At 39.8% G+C, this 19,399-nt stretch overlaps 1 protein-coding gene across 1 annotated transcript in view; it reads right to left on the bottom strand.

The window, feature by feature from the left end:
* C17H4orf45 (chromosome 17 C4orf45 homolog) overlaps positions 1–19,399 on the bottom strand; it is a 133,474-nt gene that overhangs the window by 45,025 nt on the left and 69,050 nt on the right. The window contains 1 exon segment of the mRNA NM_001077088.2: positions 14,686–14,744. Coding sequence (NP_001070556.1) covers positions 14,686–14,744 — 59 coding nt within the window.

Raw genomic sequence — 19,399 nt, 5'->3', positions numbered from 1 at the left:
TTTGGAATGAGGGGATGGAAAGGATTTCCCAGCCTAACACATGTGCAAAGGAGGCCTCAAGTTGTCCTCTAGTAACCATATCATTAGCATTGTGAATTTTTTTGGGAGTGGAGAATCAAACCATTTTATTGGGGGGCTTTGGGGGAAGGTGGAAAAGCTGGTAGAACAATGAGATCTGAAGTCTTTCTGTGAGCCATCTACCCAACTTCTCAGCTGCTAAAAGAGCATTGTGGTTTTGACCCCTGTGGGTTTCACTTGGATACTGCAGCAAAAGATTCAAAATGGCGACTGGCAGAAGCCCAGATAAGGAATTACAGGTGACATGATTGTAGGGGAGGAAACCCCAGAAGACTAACCCCATAATCACACATTATTTACCTGAGATGTATCAATACATTTTTTAGATAGTGATACAGTTAACAGCAGCATGTGAAGTCATTAGGGTTTAAAATTGATCAAAGTTTCATTATACAACTTATATACGTGTATATATGGTGTTTCATTATACAACACCAGTAAGAATTCATCTGCCAACACAGGAGACACAAGAGACATGGGTTCAATTCCTGGGTCAGGAAGATTCCCTGGAGGAGGAAATGGCAACCCACTGCAGTATTCTTGCCTGAAAACTCCCATGGACAGAGGAGCCTGGTGGTCTACAGTCCATGGGGTCTCAAAGAGTCGGACATGACTGAGCACACATGCATGCACGTGATTGTTGTTATCATTCACATTTTGCGGATAGGTTTTTGTTCCAGCTTTGTGTATATTATAAATGTCAAGTTTTTAAAAATAATGCATGGTGAAATTTTGAGTGAAGAATTTTTTCAGTGAATTTTATGCAGGTACTTTCTCTGATTGTCCGAGCAACACAATGTCTCAGAAGTGATAGTTCTTCAGAATATAGTTCTGATTCATACGATGTGAATATTAGGCAAACAAAAAGACAAAAGACTTTGGTGATTGATTGTGATACTGAAAGTGAACATTAAACACACGCCGCTAGAGGAGGCACCTTTGCTTCTACACAGCGTGGGTTGAAGGCAACATTTCATGAAAGTTAGAAGACTTTACAGGTGTGTCAGGTGTAACTATTGAATGTAGTAACCCATAAAGTGTTAGTGAAAAGGAAAAATCGCCAGCCACAGGCATTAGTTTCTGCAAAAACCCCCTGGTTGTTAACAATGAGTTAACAACCTAAGCTACCCCTATATAGTGCTCCTCACTCTGAGAATTCACCCCTGTGCTCTCCCACATGTACTGTACTTCTAATAAATGCTGGACCTACTTTGCAGTCTTGGGCTCTTTGTCAAATTCTTTCTTCAAAGAGGACAAGGACTGAAGTTCCTTTCTCTCCATGAACACAGTAATAACAGAATGTTTGAAATGACCACAGTTGGAGCATATTTGCCAGGGGGAGGGATGAGGGAAGGGATAGTTAGGGAGTTCGAGATGGACATATACACTCTGCTATATTTTAAATGGATAACCAACAAGGACCTACTATACAGCATGTGGAACTCTGCTCAATGTTATGTGGCAGCCGTGATAGGAGAGGAACTGGGCGGAGAATGGATACATGTATATGTATGACTGAGTACCTTTGTTGTTCACCTAAAATGTCACAACACTGTTAATTGGCTATATCCCCATATAGAATAAAAAGTTAAAAAACATCTTGAATCGATCATAGAAAAATGAAACAATTAAAACACTAACAAACCTTGCCCCTTTTTTTTCTGTATTCTTTTCAGCACATCAACTTTCTTTGTCTTTGCCTAACATCTGCACTGGATTGCAGGCCATGCTTGGATTTCAACACCATAAGTTATTACTTTAGTATCAGCAGCCGCTCTTTCAGTGACACTGGTCTCCTGAAACAAGCCCTAAGAGCCACTGTTCTGATGTATGTAATGCTGAGAAAGGGAAGAAAACAGGCCAGCAACTCAGAAGTGCCTCTTCTGCACACACTTTGGACTTCAGTGTCTTTCAGAAGTTCCACAGAGAGTAATTTGCAGTGAAGGGTCCTCTTCTGACACGAACTGAATTTTCTCCACCTGGACATAGTGATTGCCCAGCAAGTTTTCTTCTTAAGAATAACAGCACTGTCTCTTCTTCCAACACAGCTGTATCATATTCTTCTGCTCTAAGTGCTCCATCCCAGGATGAATAATAACCTCTCATCCAACAAGAAACATTTATATGCAGCCTGTTCTTCTCCCTTACAACAGGTCCTACAATGAAATGATTGGCCTTACATTAGGCTGTGTCTGTCCTGTCTTTCCTGATAGAATATAAGGAAGGCAGGAATGATGTCTACCTTGTTCACTCCTGAACCTCCAGTGCCTGGCATGAGGTCAGCAGCTGGATATTTACTGAATGAATAAATGGGCCTCTACCATCTGTGTGGCCCCACAACGGTGACCAGCATGGGAGCTCTGAGCTGTTTCTACTGCACTGGAGCTTCCTGACAGGCCTCCCCCTGCACCAACTTGCTGGAGAGAAATCTCAGGGGAGGAGGCTGGGGGTGGGCGGGTCCAGAGGAAGAAGTACATAGGCATTTTTTAGGTAACAAAAATAAGAATGAGTGCAGGTAATCTCAAAAGAATACAATGAAATATTACTTAGCTATTAAAAAGAATGAAATAATGCCACCTGCAGCAACATGGATAAACCTAGAGATGATCATACTAAGTGAAGTAAGCCAGACAGAGAATGACAAATACCATATGATATTATTTATACATAGAATTGAATATATAATACAGATGAACGTACTTACAAAACAGAAACAGACTCACAGACATAGAGAACAGACTTGTGGGAAAACGGGTGGGGAAGGGTTAGATTTGGATTAGCAGATACAAACTATTATATAAGGAATGGATAGGGGACTTCTCTGGCGGTCCAGGGGCTAAGACTCCAGCTTCCAGTGCAGAGGGCCTGGGTTTGACCCCTGGTCAGGGTACTAGGGGAGAAGGCAATGGCAACCCACTCCAGTACTCTTGCCTGGAAAATCCCATGGATGGAGGAGCTTGGTAGGCTGCAGTCCATGGGGTCGCTAAGAGTCAGACATGACTGAGCAACTTCACTTTCACTTTTCATTTTCATGCATTGGAGAAGGAAATGGCAACCCACTCTAGTATTCTTGCTTGGAGAATCCCAGAGACAGAGGAGCCTGATGGGCTGCCGTCTATGGAGTCGCACAGAGTCGGACACGACTGAAGCGACTTAGCAGCAGCAGCAGCAGCACCAGGGTACTAGGTCCCACAAGCCACAACTCAGAGTTTGCATGCTGCAACTGAATATTCCACATGCTGCAATCAAGATCAAGGATCCTGGGTGCTGGAACTAAGACCTGGCAGGGCCAAATAAATGTAATTTTTAAAAGGATAGATAAACAACAAGGCCTATTGTATAGCACAGGGAGCAATATTCAATATTTTGTGATAAACCAGAATGGAGAAGAATATATAAATATTATATATATTTGTATATAACTGAGTCACTTTGCTGTACAGTAGAAATTAACACAACATTGTAAGTTAATTATACTTCAATAAAACAAAAATTTTTTAAATTGCAGCACTTTGCTTCTTAATGCTCACGGGAATCCCTCCAAAGTGCCAGTCACCAACAGCCTTAAAAATGGAAAGTTGTCAAGATTTACGGATGTTTTGAGGAAAACAACTCCAAGAGAAAAGCAAGTATTTATGTACCAATATATTTTTAAATAGTGGCTGTCATTAAGTCTGTGCTAGTTTAACAACTGGCTTTGGCAGTATTTCATTATGAAAGAAAACAGGCAATTTTCTACACACCCCTTAATTCATGCCAAATACAGGCACACCTTCTACCTTTCTGAATAAACAGAAAGCCCTGTTTATTCAGGTCAGTGCATATTTCTTTAGTACTGAAAGTCTTACTTTTAGAAATTTTTTCAACTTAGGAACCCTAGCTACTAAAACTCAACTGAGTTTCTATTTCTCTCATTTTATAATTAATTTTCATTTTTATCAAATAATATGCTTGTACACTGCACATAATGTGAACCTAATTTTTTTCCATTTGAATGTGATCATTTAGGTACATATACATAATACAGATAAATTGTACTAAAGTGAATCACAGTATTGTGGGACTTCCCTGGTTGTCCACTGGTTAAGAATCTACCTTTCAATTCAGCAGATGCAGGTTTGATCCCTGGTTGGGGAACTAAGATCCCACATGCTTCAGGGCAACTAAGACCCCCCGTCACAACTACTGAACCTGCATGCCCTAGAGCCTGCAAGTTACAATTAGAAAAGTCTTTGAGCTGCAATGAAAGATCCTGCATACTGCAACTAAGAATGAACACAGCCTAATTAATTATTTTTAAAAATCACTACATTGTACACCTTCAACTTACATAATATTGTAATCAGTTATTCAGTTCAGTTCAGTCACTCAGTCATGTCCGACTCTTTGTGACCCCATGAATCGCAGCATGCCAGGCCTCCCTGTCCATCACGAACTCCCGGAGTTCACTCAGACTCACATCCATAGAGTCGGTGATGCCATCCAGCCATCTCATCCTCTGTCGTCCCCTTCTCCTCCTGCCCCCAATCCCTCCCAGCATCAGAGTCTTTTCCAATGAGTCAACTCTTCGCATGAGGTGGCCAAAGTACTGGAGTTTCAGCTTTAGCATCATTCCTTCTAAAGAAATCCCAGGGCTGATCTCCTTCAGAATGGACTGGTTGGATCTCCTTGCAGTCCAAGGGACTCTCAAGAGTCTTCTCCAATACCACAGTTCAAAAGCATCAATTCTTCGGCGCTCAGCCTTCTTCACAGTCCAACTCTTACATCCATACATGACCACAGGAAAAACCAGTAATAAATAAGTAGTACTAAAATGTTTATAATTAACAATACTCCCATCTCTCTCTGCTCCCTGTCCAAGCATTGTCTTCTCCAAAATCAGCCACTTTCAGCTCATTTGCTTCTTCAGGACTTCACTCAATATTTGTATAAAGTAAGTGCCCCCTGGGGGGGCCCCCACTTGCCCTGCTCCTCCTCTGGGCTCCTGCATGTCCACTTTCCTGGTCTTCTCTTTTACCATTTTGAGCATCCTCTTTGCCTACCACCTTTGTTGGGTCTCTTGTTTCTTTGATCATATTCCTTTCTTTTTCCTGGACTTTCCCTTATTATCTTGCTAAATGATATTCTCCAGTTGCTTCTCAGGAAACAATGCATTTGAGGAATACATACATGCATAAAAATGTCTCTTTTCTACCTCCCCACTTGATAGTTGAGCAGGGTATAGAATTCCAGGTTGACAGTCACTTTCTAGTAGACAGAGCAGTCATTGACCAGTGTCTTTCAGAGCCTAGGATCCCTGGCAAGAAGTGTGATGCCTTATTGATTCTGGATCCTTTGTACATGTCCCAGTCTCCCTCTGGAAGGCTTGGCAATTGTCTTCATCCCAGAAGTGAAGTTTCACAGTGACATGTCTTAATACAGTTGTTGTCATTTTTCTTTGATAGAGCTTTTCAATCTGGAAATTCATGTTATTCCCTTCTGAGAAATTTTCTTACATTATTGATTTTCTTTCTTCTGTTATCTCTGATCCCTTCTGAGGTCTATTAAACACTAGACTAATTTATTTTTAATTTCTTTCTTTCTTTCTTATTTTTTCTTTTCTTCTTTTCTGTCTCTTTGAATTTCTGTTCCACTTTTGTAAGATTAACTCTACAGTGTGAAATTTCTCTCCCATACTGAATCTCTATACTGATTGTTTTTCCTAACAGTGTAATAAGAATTTTAACAGATTTATTTAAATTTATTTATTTCAATGCATTTCATTTATTTAACTAATTTGGGAATGTTTATTAACAGAGTGGACTGATTTGCTCAGGATACCTACAGGTTAGTCTGTTGTCCAGGTGACCTAATTCCATTAGCTTCCTGTTTTACTTTCAAAAATGTCCTATTTTAGGTAATAAAACATATGGTCACACTGTTTACTGAGCATTTACTATATATACCAAGTGCTGTTCAAAGTGCTGTATGTGTAACAACACATCTGTATAAAATATCTACTCCAGAAGAGTAGACTCTGTTATAATCATTTTACAGATTGGAAATCTGAGGGATAAAGAGTTTAAATAACTTGTCACAGGAGTCACAGCTTCCAGATGTTAAAATGGGGACTTGAATGTGGAAAGTGTCTTCAGAATCTCCCCTTTCCCCTCTATGAACAATATTTATTTGTTTTTAAAAATATTTTATTTATTTATTATTGAGGTGTAGTTGATTTACAGTATCATGTTAGTTTCAGCAGTACAGCACAGTTTTATGTATGTATATATATATATATATATATATATATATATATATACTGCTGCTGCTAAGTCGCTTCAGTCGTGTCTGACTCTGTGCGACCCCAGAGATGGCAGCCTACCAGGCTTTTCTGTCCCTGGGATTCTCCAGGCAAGAACACTGGAGTGGGTTGCCATTTTCTTCTCTAAAGCATGAGAGTGAAAAGTAAAAGTGAAGTTGCTCAGTCGTGTCCAACTCTTAGCGACCGGATGGACTGCAGCCCACCAGACTCCTCTGTCCATGGGATTTTCCAAGCAAGAGTACTGGAGTGGGGTGCCATTGCCTTCTCCAATATATATATACATACATAAAAACACATGTGTGTGTGTGTGTGTGTGTGTGTGTGTATATATATGAGTATATATATTCTTCTTATATTAATTTCCCTTATAAGTTGCTACAAAATATTCAGTGAAATTCCCTATGCTATAGAGAAGGTTCTTGTTGTTTATCCATTTTATATATAGTAGCATGTGTGCATTAATCCCAAACTCCTAATTTATTCCCCTTACCCACTTTGGTAATCATAAGTTTATTTTCTATGTCTGTGAGTCTATTTCTGCCTTGTTTATCAGTTCATTTGTATCATTTTTCTAGATTCCACATATAAGTGGTGTCATATGCTCTTTGTCCTTCTATGGCTTATTTCACTCAGTATGACACTCTCTAGGTCCATCCATGTTGCTGCAATGGGATTGTTTCATTTTTTTATGGCTGAGTAATATTCCATTGTATATATATACTACGTCTCTTAATCACTATAGATTCCACTTCACCACTTCTCACAATCCCTTATCTGGGGGATATTAGGCTATTTCTCAGAGAAGGCAACGGCACCCCACTCCAGTACTCTTGCCTGGAAAATCCCACGGACGGAGGAGCCTGGTAGGCGGCAGTCCATGGGGTTGCACAGAGTCGGACACGACTGAGTGACTTCACTTTCACTTTTCACTTTCATACATTGGAGAAGGAAATGGCAACCCACTCCAGTGTTCTTGCCTGGAGAATCCCAGGGATGGGGAAGCCTGGTGGGCTGCTGTCTAGGGGGTCGCACAGAGTCTGACAAGACTGTAGTGACTTAGCAAGCTATTTCTGACTTTGCATCATTGCAAACACTTTTGTACTCCTTTCTAGCTAAACCTCCTTCATTTTTTTCCTGGAGAAGGATAAATTCCTTCACCAGGAAAAAGCCTGGTAAAACCAGCCTTTCTTGATTTTCATTTCAGCACTCTTTCCACTTGCCATGTTGTGCACCTCCTGAGAATGGGAACTGACAAACAAATCCTTTGATTATAAGAAGGCAGACACAGGAGAGCCAACACACTGAAAAGAGCTGTGACCCTCAAATAAATGAAAAGTTAGGGGATGTTGTAGTTAATTTTGACTTTTTAAAAGTCATGTTGCTCCTCTCTTCTTGACTGACACCTAGTCTGGTCACCCTCACTTTAGAATCTGCAGCATCCTTGACACCCACACCCGCAACCCTGCCATCTACTGACAGTGGCTATCCACAGGACTGTGAACCAGTCCTTAAGACATTAGTCCTAAGACAAATGATACATTGGCAAATAAATGGCAAAGAGGCAACTTCATAGTGACATTAGGGCATAGTCATGTTGGCAGTGCCTTTCTGGAAGGAAGTTTGCCTGTGAACGAGTCTGTTGATTTCATAATCTCAGCAAGCCTTTCATGTGCATGGATAACAAGTTTACCCAGGGAGGCAACCAGAGATTTTCCTAATGTTCTCCTTCTAAACCCAGCTTAAATTTCATCTCACTCAGGAAGTCCTCATGACCAAAGTCCTCCAGTTTTTCTGGCTTGAGCTGTACCAATCTGTGCCATTCTGAGTACACTAAGAATAGGGATTTTGTCTTTTATATCTGATTCACCAAGTATTGAGTGCCCCTATATGTCAAACTCTTATTATATATGAAGACTCTTGAGAGTCCCTTGGACTGCAAGGAGATCCAACCAGTCCATTCTGAAGGAGATCAGCCCTGGGATTTCTTTGGAAGGAATGATGCTAAAGCTGAAACTCCAGTACTTTGGCCACCTCATGCGAAGAGTTGACTCATTGGAAAAGACTCTGATGCTGGGAGGGATTGGGGGCAGGAGGAGAAGGGGACGACAGAGGATGAGATGACTGGATAGCATCACCGACTCTATGGATGTGAGTCTGAGTGAACTCCAGGAGTTGATGATGGACAGGGAGGCCTGGTGTGCTGCAATTCATGGGGCCGCAAAGAGTCAGAGACTGAACTGAACTGAACTGAACTGATATGTCAAACTCTATGTTATAGGTAAGGGAAAGAAAGCAGGATGCTGCTATGCTCTACAATTTTCAGTAACGTGTAACTTTAACAGATTTCACTTCTCAAAACAGAAATTCCCACTGATTCACTATTTGCAGTGCATTCTCTTATAAACTGACTCTTAATTTGACTGCAAACTGTTCTCCCACTTCCTATCTGTGCTTTTTATTCTTCTTATTGAAATTAGACATACTGTTCGTTTATATTGGAAAGCACCCAGCTGTGAGAAGAGACCACATAAAAATGAGTTAATCATCAGACCTCATGTCTAGAGAAACTTATGTATTTAAAACAAAAGAATGTTTCCTTTAATTCAGAAGGGAAAAGAATAAAGTCAACCCACACCCCGTTATTGTGGTCATTCTCCATCAGTGGATGTTGTATTGAAATCTTTTTATATCTATCTGTCCTGAAAGTCTGTGAGTGACTTGGGCAAGGACCCTGCTTATTACTTTTTAAATTTTGAGAACTTGTCACATGGCAGACCTTCATCTCAAGTTTGCTGAAGTATGTTTTTACCTGTCTTTAGTAGTAGTAGTTAAAGTCACTCAGTAGTGTCCGATTCCTTGTGACCCTATGGACTATACAGTCCTTGGAATTCTCCATGCCAGAATACTGGAGTGGGTAGCTTTTCCCTTCTCCAGGGGATCTTCCCAACTGAGGGATCGAACCCAGGTCTCTAGTATTTACACTTGAAAATGAGGCTCAGAATCTTGGATCTCCCCTACCTACCCTCAAGGTCAGAACTGCTAGGGGAGCTTCATTCAAATAACAATGACAATTTTAGATGCAATAAATTGGATAGCACACCATTGATTCAATAACAGATGAACTTGGGGGCAGAAAGAGAGTCACTACCATCTACCATAAATAACTACCATAAAACACATCCTGATTTCAAGGAGTTAGATTTTCAAAGTATACCCCAGAATGGAGGAAATCCTGTCATTGTCCTTGACTGGACTTCTGGTCTCAGAATCAGAGCAGTCTCTTGGCTCTATTACGTCAGCCGACAAAAATTCTTCAATGCCGCTTATATGCCCTCAACTCATTCTTCTCTTCCTCCAATGCTTTTTCTGAGACCATTGATAAGTTCCAAATATTTGTCTGTTATTGTTTTCTTGGATTTCCATTTCCTTGTATAAACCCTCCTCCTTGAGTTCTTCCCTGCCTTTTACAGCCTCCCATTGTCCTCAGGTCCCTGCCTCTGAGGCTCTTTCCTTCTTCCATGATGCTCACTCACCTTTTCCTGGTGTGGATGCCCCCAGGCTCATCCCTTTCTTCTTTCAGTCCTCACAAGTCATTCTCAGCCCTGAATGATCATCAGAATCGCTTGAAGAGCCTTCTGAAAAGATTCAAGCCCAGATCCCAACCCAGATCTGTGGAATCAGTCAACTAGGACCTAGATATTAGCTCTGTAACCCGGGTTTGTGTACCTTACTTAGCATCCGAAGTTCAATTTCTTCTCCTGTAAAATTAAGATAATGCTAAAATCTCTTTCGTCCGATCTCTGAATACATTCTTACTCCCCATTGTCACAGCAAACATCATCTCTTCTTCTCATTTATTTAAAGCCTACGTTCCTTTGAAAGCTGAGCTCAAATCCTTTCCTTCTCACAACTCTCATCATCACGACTGATTTTGGATTGTTTACAGAGCGCACTGAAAACTCAAGAGCGACTTGTTGAAACGAAATTGTTTCCTGGCTGAGCTTGCTTCAACTGTCTTGTCACTTTTCAATTTTTTTCTCCATGCAGCACTTCAATATTCCAGAGTGATTTTTTTTTAATTGGATCACATTGTTCCCTATTTTAAATCTTTCAATGAATTCTCTTTCTTAAAATGTATTTATTCATTTATTTTTATTTTTTTGGTTGAGCTAGGTCTATGTTGCTGCACACAGGCTTTCTCTAGTTGAGGTGAACGGGGGTACTCTCTAGTTGCCAATGCATGGGCTTCTCACTGTGGCACCTTCGCTTATTCAGAGCATAGGCTCGAGGGACATGGGCTTCAGTAATTTCTGCACAAGGCCTCAGTAGGTTCATGTGCTTAGTTGCTCACAGCATGTGGAATCTTCAATCCCATGGGGATTGAACCTGTGTCCCCTGCATTGGCAGGTGGATTCCTATCCACTGTATCACCAGGGAAGTCCCCAGTGACTTCTCTTAGTTCTTAGGCTTGTTCAGCACCATGGCTGCAGAGTCTAGCAGTGCTTTGAATACAAGAGATGCTGGATTTATTGAGTGACTGCAGTTGACTGATGACAGAACATGCGAACGGTTGGGGAGGCTAAACACAAACCTTGCCCAGGAAGGAGATGGCTCTTGGCACAGCTGAGAGAATGTAATCAGGTGGGCACACCTGGACCTTGTAGAGTCATCCTCTTTCAGAGCCTCTGCCAAGCCTGAGAGTGAGGCCAGGAGGTTTTTAAGCAGAGGTTGTGCTTAGTGTCCCAAAAGTGCAGAAACCCTGACCTCCAAAAATCTAAGGAAAACAAAGACATTATTGAATCTGTACTCCTGTAAGAGCAATGCTGACTGATCTCTTTTCCCTTAGAAATCTGAATTATATGTTCCAATAGATGACAAGCCTAGGTTTTGCTCTTTGCCTGTAACTGAACATACAGGTTTCATTTTGGTTACCACTGCCTTAAAGTGAAAGTGAAGTCACTCAAGAGAGTGTCAGTTCAAGCCATTGTGTGACTTTAATAGGATTACATTGATTAACTAACATGATGCATTATGATGGTTTCTAGGCCAACAGCCTGAAATGAGGGGCTTTTAACCAAAAAAAGTTATGTTTTTGTTCTTTCATTGAAAACAACCATTTATATAGTTAAAGGCCCCACCCTCCAACATCCAGCTGCTGTTCTTAACAGGCTGGTTCCCTTTTCCTGCACTGTGCTCTCATCTCACTTGCACTGCCCCACTCCTCCCCTTAATGAAATCCCTTACTATTAACAATGGAAGTGAGAAATAGATTCAAGGGATTAGATCTGATAGACAGAGTGCCTGAAGAAGTATGGACGGAGGTTTGTGACTGTACAGGAGACAAAGATCATGATCATCCCCAAGAAAAAGAAATGCAAAAAGGCAAAATGGTTGTCTGAGGAGGCCTTACAAATAGCTGTGAAAAGAAAGTGAAAGGAAAAGGAAAAAGGGAAAGATACACCCATTTGAATGCAGAGTTTCAAAGAATAGCAAGGAGAGATAAGAAAGCCTTCCTCGGTGATCAGAGCAAAGAAATAGAGGAAAACAAAAGACTGGGAAAGACTAGAGGTGTCTTCAAGAAAATTAGAGATACAAAGGGAACATTTCACGCAAAGATGGGCTCAATAAAGGACAGAAATGGTATGGACCTAACAGAAGCAGAAAATATTAAGAAGAGGTGGCAAGAATACACAGAAGAACTATACAAAAAAGATCTTCACAACCCAGATAATCACAATGGTGTGATCATTCACCTAGAGCCAGACATCCTGGAATGTGAAGTCAAGTGGGCTTAGGAAGCATCACTATGAACAAAGCTATTGGAGGTGATGAAATTCCAATTGAGCTATTTCAAATCCTAAAAGATGATGCTGTGAAAGTGCTGCACTCAATATGCCAGCAAATTTGGAAAACTCAGCAGTGGCCACAGAACTGGAAAAGGTCAGTTTTCATTCCAATCCCCAAAAAAGGCAATGCCAAAGAATGTTCAAACTACCGCACAATTGCACTCATCTCACATGCTAGCAAAGTAATGCTCAAAATTCTCTGAGTGAGGCTTCAACAGTACATGCACTGTGAACTTCCAGATGTTCAAGCTGGATTTTAAAAAGGCAGAGGAACCAGAGATCAAATTGCCAACATCCACTGGATCATCGAAAAAGCAAGAGAATTTCAGAAAAACATCTATTTCTGCTTTATTGACTACGCCAAAGCCTTTGACTGTGTGGATCACAACAAACTGGAAAATTCTTAAAGAGATGGGAGTACCAGACCACCTCACCTGCCTCTTGAGAAACCTATATGCAGGTCAGGAAGCAACAGAACTGGACATGGAACAACAAACTGGTTCCACATTGGGAAAGGAGTACGTCAAGGCTGTATATTGTCACCCTGCTTATTTAACTTATATGCAGAGCACATCATGAGAAAAGCTGGGCTGGAGAAAGCACAAGCTGGAATCAAGATTGCTGGGAGAAATATCAATAACCTCAAATATGCAGATAACAACACCATTATGGCAGAAAGCAAAGAACTAAAGAGCCTCTTGATGAAAGTGAAAGAGGAGAGTGGAAAAGTTGGCTTAAAACTCAACATTCAGAAAGCTAAGATCATGGCAGCTGGCAAATAGATGGGGAAACAGTGGAAACAATGACAGACTATATTTTGGGGGGCTCCAAAATCACTACAAATGGTGACTGCAGCCATGAAATTAAAAGACACTTGCTCCCTGGAAGAAAAGCTGTGACCAACCCAGACAGCATATTAAAAAGCAGAGACATTACTTTGTCAACAAAAGTCCATCTAGTCAAAGCTATGTTTTTTCCAGTAGTTACGTGTGGATGTGAGAGTTGGACTATAAAGAAAGCTGAGTGCTGAAGAATTGATGCTTTTTAACTGTGGTGTTGGAGAAGACTCTTGAGAGACCCTTGGACTGCAATGAGATCCAACCAATCAATCCTAAAGGAAATCAGTCCTGAATATCCATTGGAAGGACTGACCTTGAAGCTGAAGCTCCAAATACTTTGGCCACCTGATGCAAAGAGCTGACTCATTTGAAAAGACCCTGATGCTGGGAAAGAGTGAAGGCGGGAGAAGAAGGGGACGACAGAGGATGAGATGGTTGGATGGCATCACCGACTCAATGGACATGAGTTTGAGTAATCTCCGGGAGTTGGTGATGGACAGGGAGGCCTGGCATGCTGCAGTCCACGGGGTCACAAAGTCGAACACGACTGAGCTACTGAACTGACCGAGTAGATAGTGAAGATTTTCTGTGCTTATTAGGAGTAAAAATTCACAAATGTACAAATAAACCTATAGGACATAAAAAAATTAAGAAAAATTAACTCTGTTATTGAGTGAAGTAAGTCAGAAAGAGAAAAGCAAATATCGTATATTAATGCATATATGTGGAATCTAGAAAAGTAGTATAGATTATCTTATTTGCAAAGCAGAAATGGAGGCACAGACTTGAAGATCAAACATATGAACATCAAAGGGGGAAAGGGTGAATGGAAAGAATTTGGAGATTGGAGCTGACATATATACACCACTGTGCTGAAGTGACTTAGCACACATACATGTAGGTACAAAGGAAATCAATCCTGAATATTCATTGGAAGGACAGATGCTGAAGCTCAAGCTTCAATACTTGGCCACCTGATGTGAAGAGCTGACTCATTAGAAAAGACCCTGCTGCTGGGAAAGATTGAAGGCAGGAGAAGAAGGGGATGACAGAGGATGAGATGGTTGGATTGCATTACCGATTCAATGGACATGAGTTTGAGCAAGCTCCAGGAGATGGTGAAGGTCAGGGAAGCCTGGTGTGCTGAAGTCCATGGGGTTGCAAAGAGTCAGACACGACTGAGTAATTGAAGAACAATGCAGGTATAAAATAGAAAATGAAATATAATAAGATAATGAGTCCCTATTATATTGCACAGAGACCTCTACTCAATTCTCTGTAGTGACCTAAATGGGAAGGAAATCCAAAAAAGAGGGGGTATAGGTAAACATGTAGCTGAGTAATTGAAGAACAATGCAGGTATAAAATAGATAATGAGGTATATAATAAGATAATGAGTCCCTATTGTATTGCACAGGGACCTCTAACTCAATTCTCTGTAGTGACCTAAATGGGAAGGAAATCCAAAAAAGAGGGGATATAGGTAAACATATAGCTGATTCACTTTGCTGTACAGAAGAAACTAACACAACATTGTAAAGCAAATTACTCCAATAAAAAGAAATTAACTCTGTCACTAATTCAGGAGGAAAGATTAATTAATTGATGTAAATATACTTACCATGGGCTCTGGTATCTGTGGCTTAGTTTGTCAATAGCTGCTTGACTGAACTCTTCATACTGTAAAAAAGAAGAAAATCAATGTCCCCTGATTCCAAGGTCACTCTGCATGAACATGTCTGAGAGTCTGGGTTCCTAGTCAAAGAGGAGGTCAGGTGGAGCAATTAAACAAGAAACGCTAAATTCAGTTGAGGAAACATCGTCTTTTGATTCTTGAACTGAGAAGAAAAAATACAAGAAGTAAAATAAATCTGACCCTCTGTGCTTTCCCTACCCTCTCTATAAAAGGACAGCTGTTGGGTCTGCAGAAGAGTGTCATCTGCAATCTCTAAACATCTCATGATTCTATATCTACATGAGCAGGCACTCAAAACCAGGACTTACCATTTATTTTTTGTTTTTCATAGTGGGTCCTTGTTGGTTACCAATCTTAAATATTGCACTGTGTACATAGCCATCCCAATTCCCTAACAATCCCTTCCCCCCAGCAACTATAACATGACATCATTTTGTCTCAGCTTAGCTTTTTTCACATCACCTTACCCTCATGTGGAAAGATGCTCAACAGCACTAATTATTAGAGAAATGCAAATCCAAACTACAATGAGGTATCACCTCACACTGGTCAGAATTGTCATCATCAAAAAGTCTACAAATAGTAAATGCTGGAGAAGTAGAAAAAAGGTATCTTCCTATAGTGTTGTTTGGAATGTGAAGTGGTGCAGCTGCTATGGAAAACAGTACGGAGGTTCCTTAAAAACCTAAAAATACAACTACCATATGATCCAGCAACCTGACTCCTGGGCAGATATCTGAAGAAAATTATAATTTGAAAAGATATGTGCACGCCAATGTTCATTACAGCATAATTCACAATAGACAAGTTATGGAGCATCTTAAAGTTCATCAACAGATGAATGGTTAAAGATGTGGGACATATGTACAATGAGCTATTACTCAGCCATAAAAAGAATGAAATACTGCCATTTGTAGCAACATAAATGGACTTAGAGATTATCACATTGAGTGTAATAAATCAAAGACAAATGTCATTTGATATCACATGTGCAATCCAAAAAAATTATACAAATGAACTTATTTACAAAACAGGAACAGACTCACAGACATAGGAAAAAACTCATGGTTACCAAAGGAAATGGAAGAGTGGAGGAAAAAATTAGGAGCTTGGGATTAACAGATACAAACTACTTTATATAAATAGATAACTGACAAGGACCTACTGTATAGCACAGGGACCTATACTCAATACCTTGTAATAACCTATAATGGAAGATAATCTGAAAGAGAATCTATCATCTATCTGTCTGTCTGAACCACTTTGCTGCACACCAGAAACTAACACAACACTGTAAATCAACCTCAAATACATCAATAAAAAAGACAAAAAGGGGGAAATGTAGCAAAATCATATCATAATGTTAACCTTAGATAAATCACCTGGTACCCTTTTCTATCTCCCCTGTTTTCTTCCCTTTTCCTCAAGCTTTGGTTTATAATGCCTTTCCTGATCAAGGGTTGTGTTGGGAAAGCAGATCTATTTAAGTCATTTCTCAGTGATGAAGATCTGAAAACTTGATCACTTCTAGATCTTTAATGTCCATGTGTAAAATAATAAACAAAAGAAGGGATAAAATAAACAAGATTTAAATGAAAGGCTAAGCCACTATTCCAAAAGTTTGAAAAGTGATAATCTGTGTTTAGGACTTCGCTGGTGGCTCAGTGATAAAGAATCCTCTTGTCAATGCAGGAGACGTGGGTTTGATACCAGGTTGGAAAGATGCCCTGGAGAAGGAAATGGCAATCCACCCCAGTATTGTTGCCTGGAAAATCCCATGGACAGAGGAGCCTGGCAGGCTACAGTCCATGGGGTTGCAAAGAGTCAGACATGACTACTTAGCGACTAAATAACAACCATCTGTCTGTAATAGTAAAATCTTTTTCAACTGATTTTTTTTTACTTTTTATTTTATATTGAGGTACAGCCAATTAATAATGTTGTGATAGTTACAGGTGGATAGCAAAGGCACTCAGCCATAAATACACATGTATCCATTCTCCCCCAAACTCCTGAGTCTCAACTGATTTCTGACACCTATTCCCTGAATATCAATCTTATCAACTGACTTACAAATAATTTTATCATCAGTTTATGGGCAAATTTCCCAGGACTGGGATAATCTTTGATCTTTGTTCTCATTTTTAATAACCCAAAGTTTCACCGGTTTAATCTGGAAAGATTTTCCTTAGGAACACACAATGCATTCATTAGCCTCTAACCCTACCCCATTTTTCCTATAGTTATCAGCACATAATGTCATAGAAATTTACCTAAAATAAGCTGACCTTTCTCTGTCTTAATTAATGAGATTCATCATGATTTATTTGGACAGTTGTGCTCACTTTGTTATTAAATCTAATGAAATTTAGAATAAAAAAAATTTTTTTTTTTACTGATCAGTTATTCATAAAAGTGAAGCAAAGACTGATTCAATAACAAATTCAGCACCTTCATAGAAACAGGTGACAACTGAGTAGTACATGTTCTATGCTAAGGAGATCAGTAAGAATCTTTGCAGTTATTTTGCATGCTTTCAACTAGCAAAAATAATTATAACTTGAAATTGGATATTCCCTATTAAGCAATCTTTAAATAAGTCTAGGTATTAAGGAAAAAGAAATATCTGCTAATTACATTTAGATACTGTGAATTAGGCACAATTTCTCAAATGAGCTATTAAATTTAAGTGAAATTAATTACAGACATCGGGGTCCATTCTAGTTAATAATGAAAATCATTGCTTAATATTTTTACTTTTAATCACAAACCACCTCTCCTCTAGAAGCGATATTAACTGAGGAATCCTCTTACTTTCTTGCCAGGCTTAACTCAGGATGTTTTTCCTAATATAGCCAATGAGTACAATGGCCATGCATTTCAAGAACAGCATAAACATTAGGATTTCTCTTGCCATCCTCCTCCTTGGTAACATGGAGCTCTTATACCAAACAGTGAAGTGGAAAATCCCCTAAGCCTACCTTTTCTTATGCTAATGTAATTTTTTCTTCACTTGCCTCCATTTGCAAAATATTACTGTTAACCCCTTAGCTGCTTTTCTTCCCATAGCCAGGGAGAAGCATTCTCATTGTTGGTGCCCGGTCACCAAATTGCATAATGCTGCCTATTCTCAACTGGAACTATTGAAGGGAGAAAGGGGGCATCAAGCCTTTGTGTGGATAGAGCATTTGAAGCATTCATTTTACATTCAGAGCAGGAGTAGAAACAAAACAGATCTCCCTGAAAAATGTCAGTGTTTAAGGCATGGATTCTGTGGTGCATTTTTTTTTTTTACTAAAAAGCAAGAAGTGAACAACAATGCAGACGCCCATACTTCATTTTATGCCAAAGGATATGGAGGCTTGAGCTGAGTACCAATATGAATTATATCCCCATCTCCCCTTTTTTTATTGCACTGTTTTTAAATAATTTGAATTAGTTTATCAAATTTTAACAAACAGACTAAACATAAAGTTTCCTGTGTTCCTTGACTCTGACCATAGTACGTGTTTTCTGTAGAGTATCCAACTAATGAGAAACATATTCCATTACATTTCTTAAGTGTTTATCATAATATAATTTTAAAATTCATGTAGTTATGAAAACATAGTATAGTGAGGCATTAAGAATACTAGATCCCACTTCTTTAGACTTATTGTACTAGATACTATGCTAAGTGCTTTACACATTTATCTCACTAATCCATTTGACAATACTCTAAGATTATAATAATATTATATAACATTATTTTCCCCGTGGAAGACAGAATTCTAAAGACTTCCAAGATGTCCTTATATATACACCTTCTTCCAGATATTCAGCCAAATACTAACCTAGGTACTGCTGTGAAGGGATTTTTCAGGTGTAGTTAGGATTCCAAATCAACTGACTTTAAGAAAGGAAGTTTCTCCTTGGTGGCCCTAACTTCATCACTCAAGCTCTTTAAAGGACCTGGGCTCCTCTGGGTAAAAGGGATTTGAAATGTGAGAGGGATTTGGACATGAGGGAGGGTGTCTGTTGCTGGCTTTAAAGATAGAAGGGACCATCGACAAAGGGATGTGGGCAGCTTCTTGATGTTGAGACTGTTCCCTGCCTGACAGCTGCAGAGAAATAGGCCCTCAGTCCTATAGCCACAAGGAACTGAGATCTGCCACAAAGACATGCACTTGGAAGAGACCCCAGACCTCAGATTTGATCTTTGTCACACCTGACACTTTGAAACTCAGCCTAGTGAGTTCTGAGAAGAGAATCAAGCCTAGACTTCCCTGACTTCTAATCTACTTCTAATCTATGATTTGCTTCTGTGAGCAAATAAATGGTGTTGCTTTAAGATGTTCTTGTTTACTGCAGCACCCAGACTTCCCTGTCCTTCATTATCTCCTGGAGTTTGCTCAAATTCATGTCCACTGAGTCAGTGATGCCATCCAACCATATCATCCTCTACTATCCTCTTCTTCCCCTGCCCTCAGTCTTTCCCAGCATGAGTCAGCTCTTCACATCAGGTGGCCAAAGTACCAGAGCTTCAGTTTCTAATTTAGTGGCAATAGATTATGCTCAACAGAAAACTAATGCAATGCTCATTTTATCAATGGGAAAACTGAAACATTATAAAGAATAGAGGGCAGATTAGCATGTAAAT

This window comes from Bos taurus, chromosome 17 (assembly GCF_002263795.3).
Source record: "Bos taurus isolate L1 Dominette 01449 registration number 42190680 breed Hereford chromosome 17, ARS-UCD2.0, whole genome shotgun sequence".
Taxonomy (NCBI): Eukaryota; Metazoa; Chordata; class Mammalia; order Artiodactyla; family Bovidae; genus Bos; species Bos taurus.
This window is presented reverse-complemented; position numbering and strand designations above follow the sequence as displayed.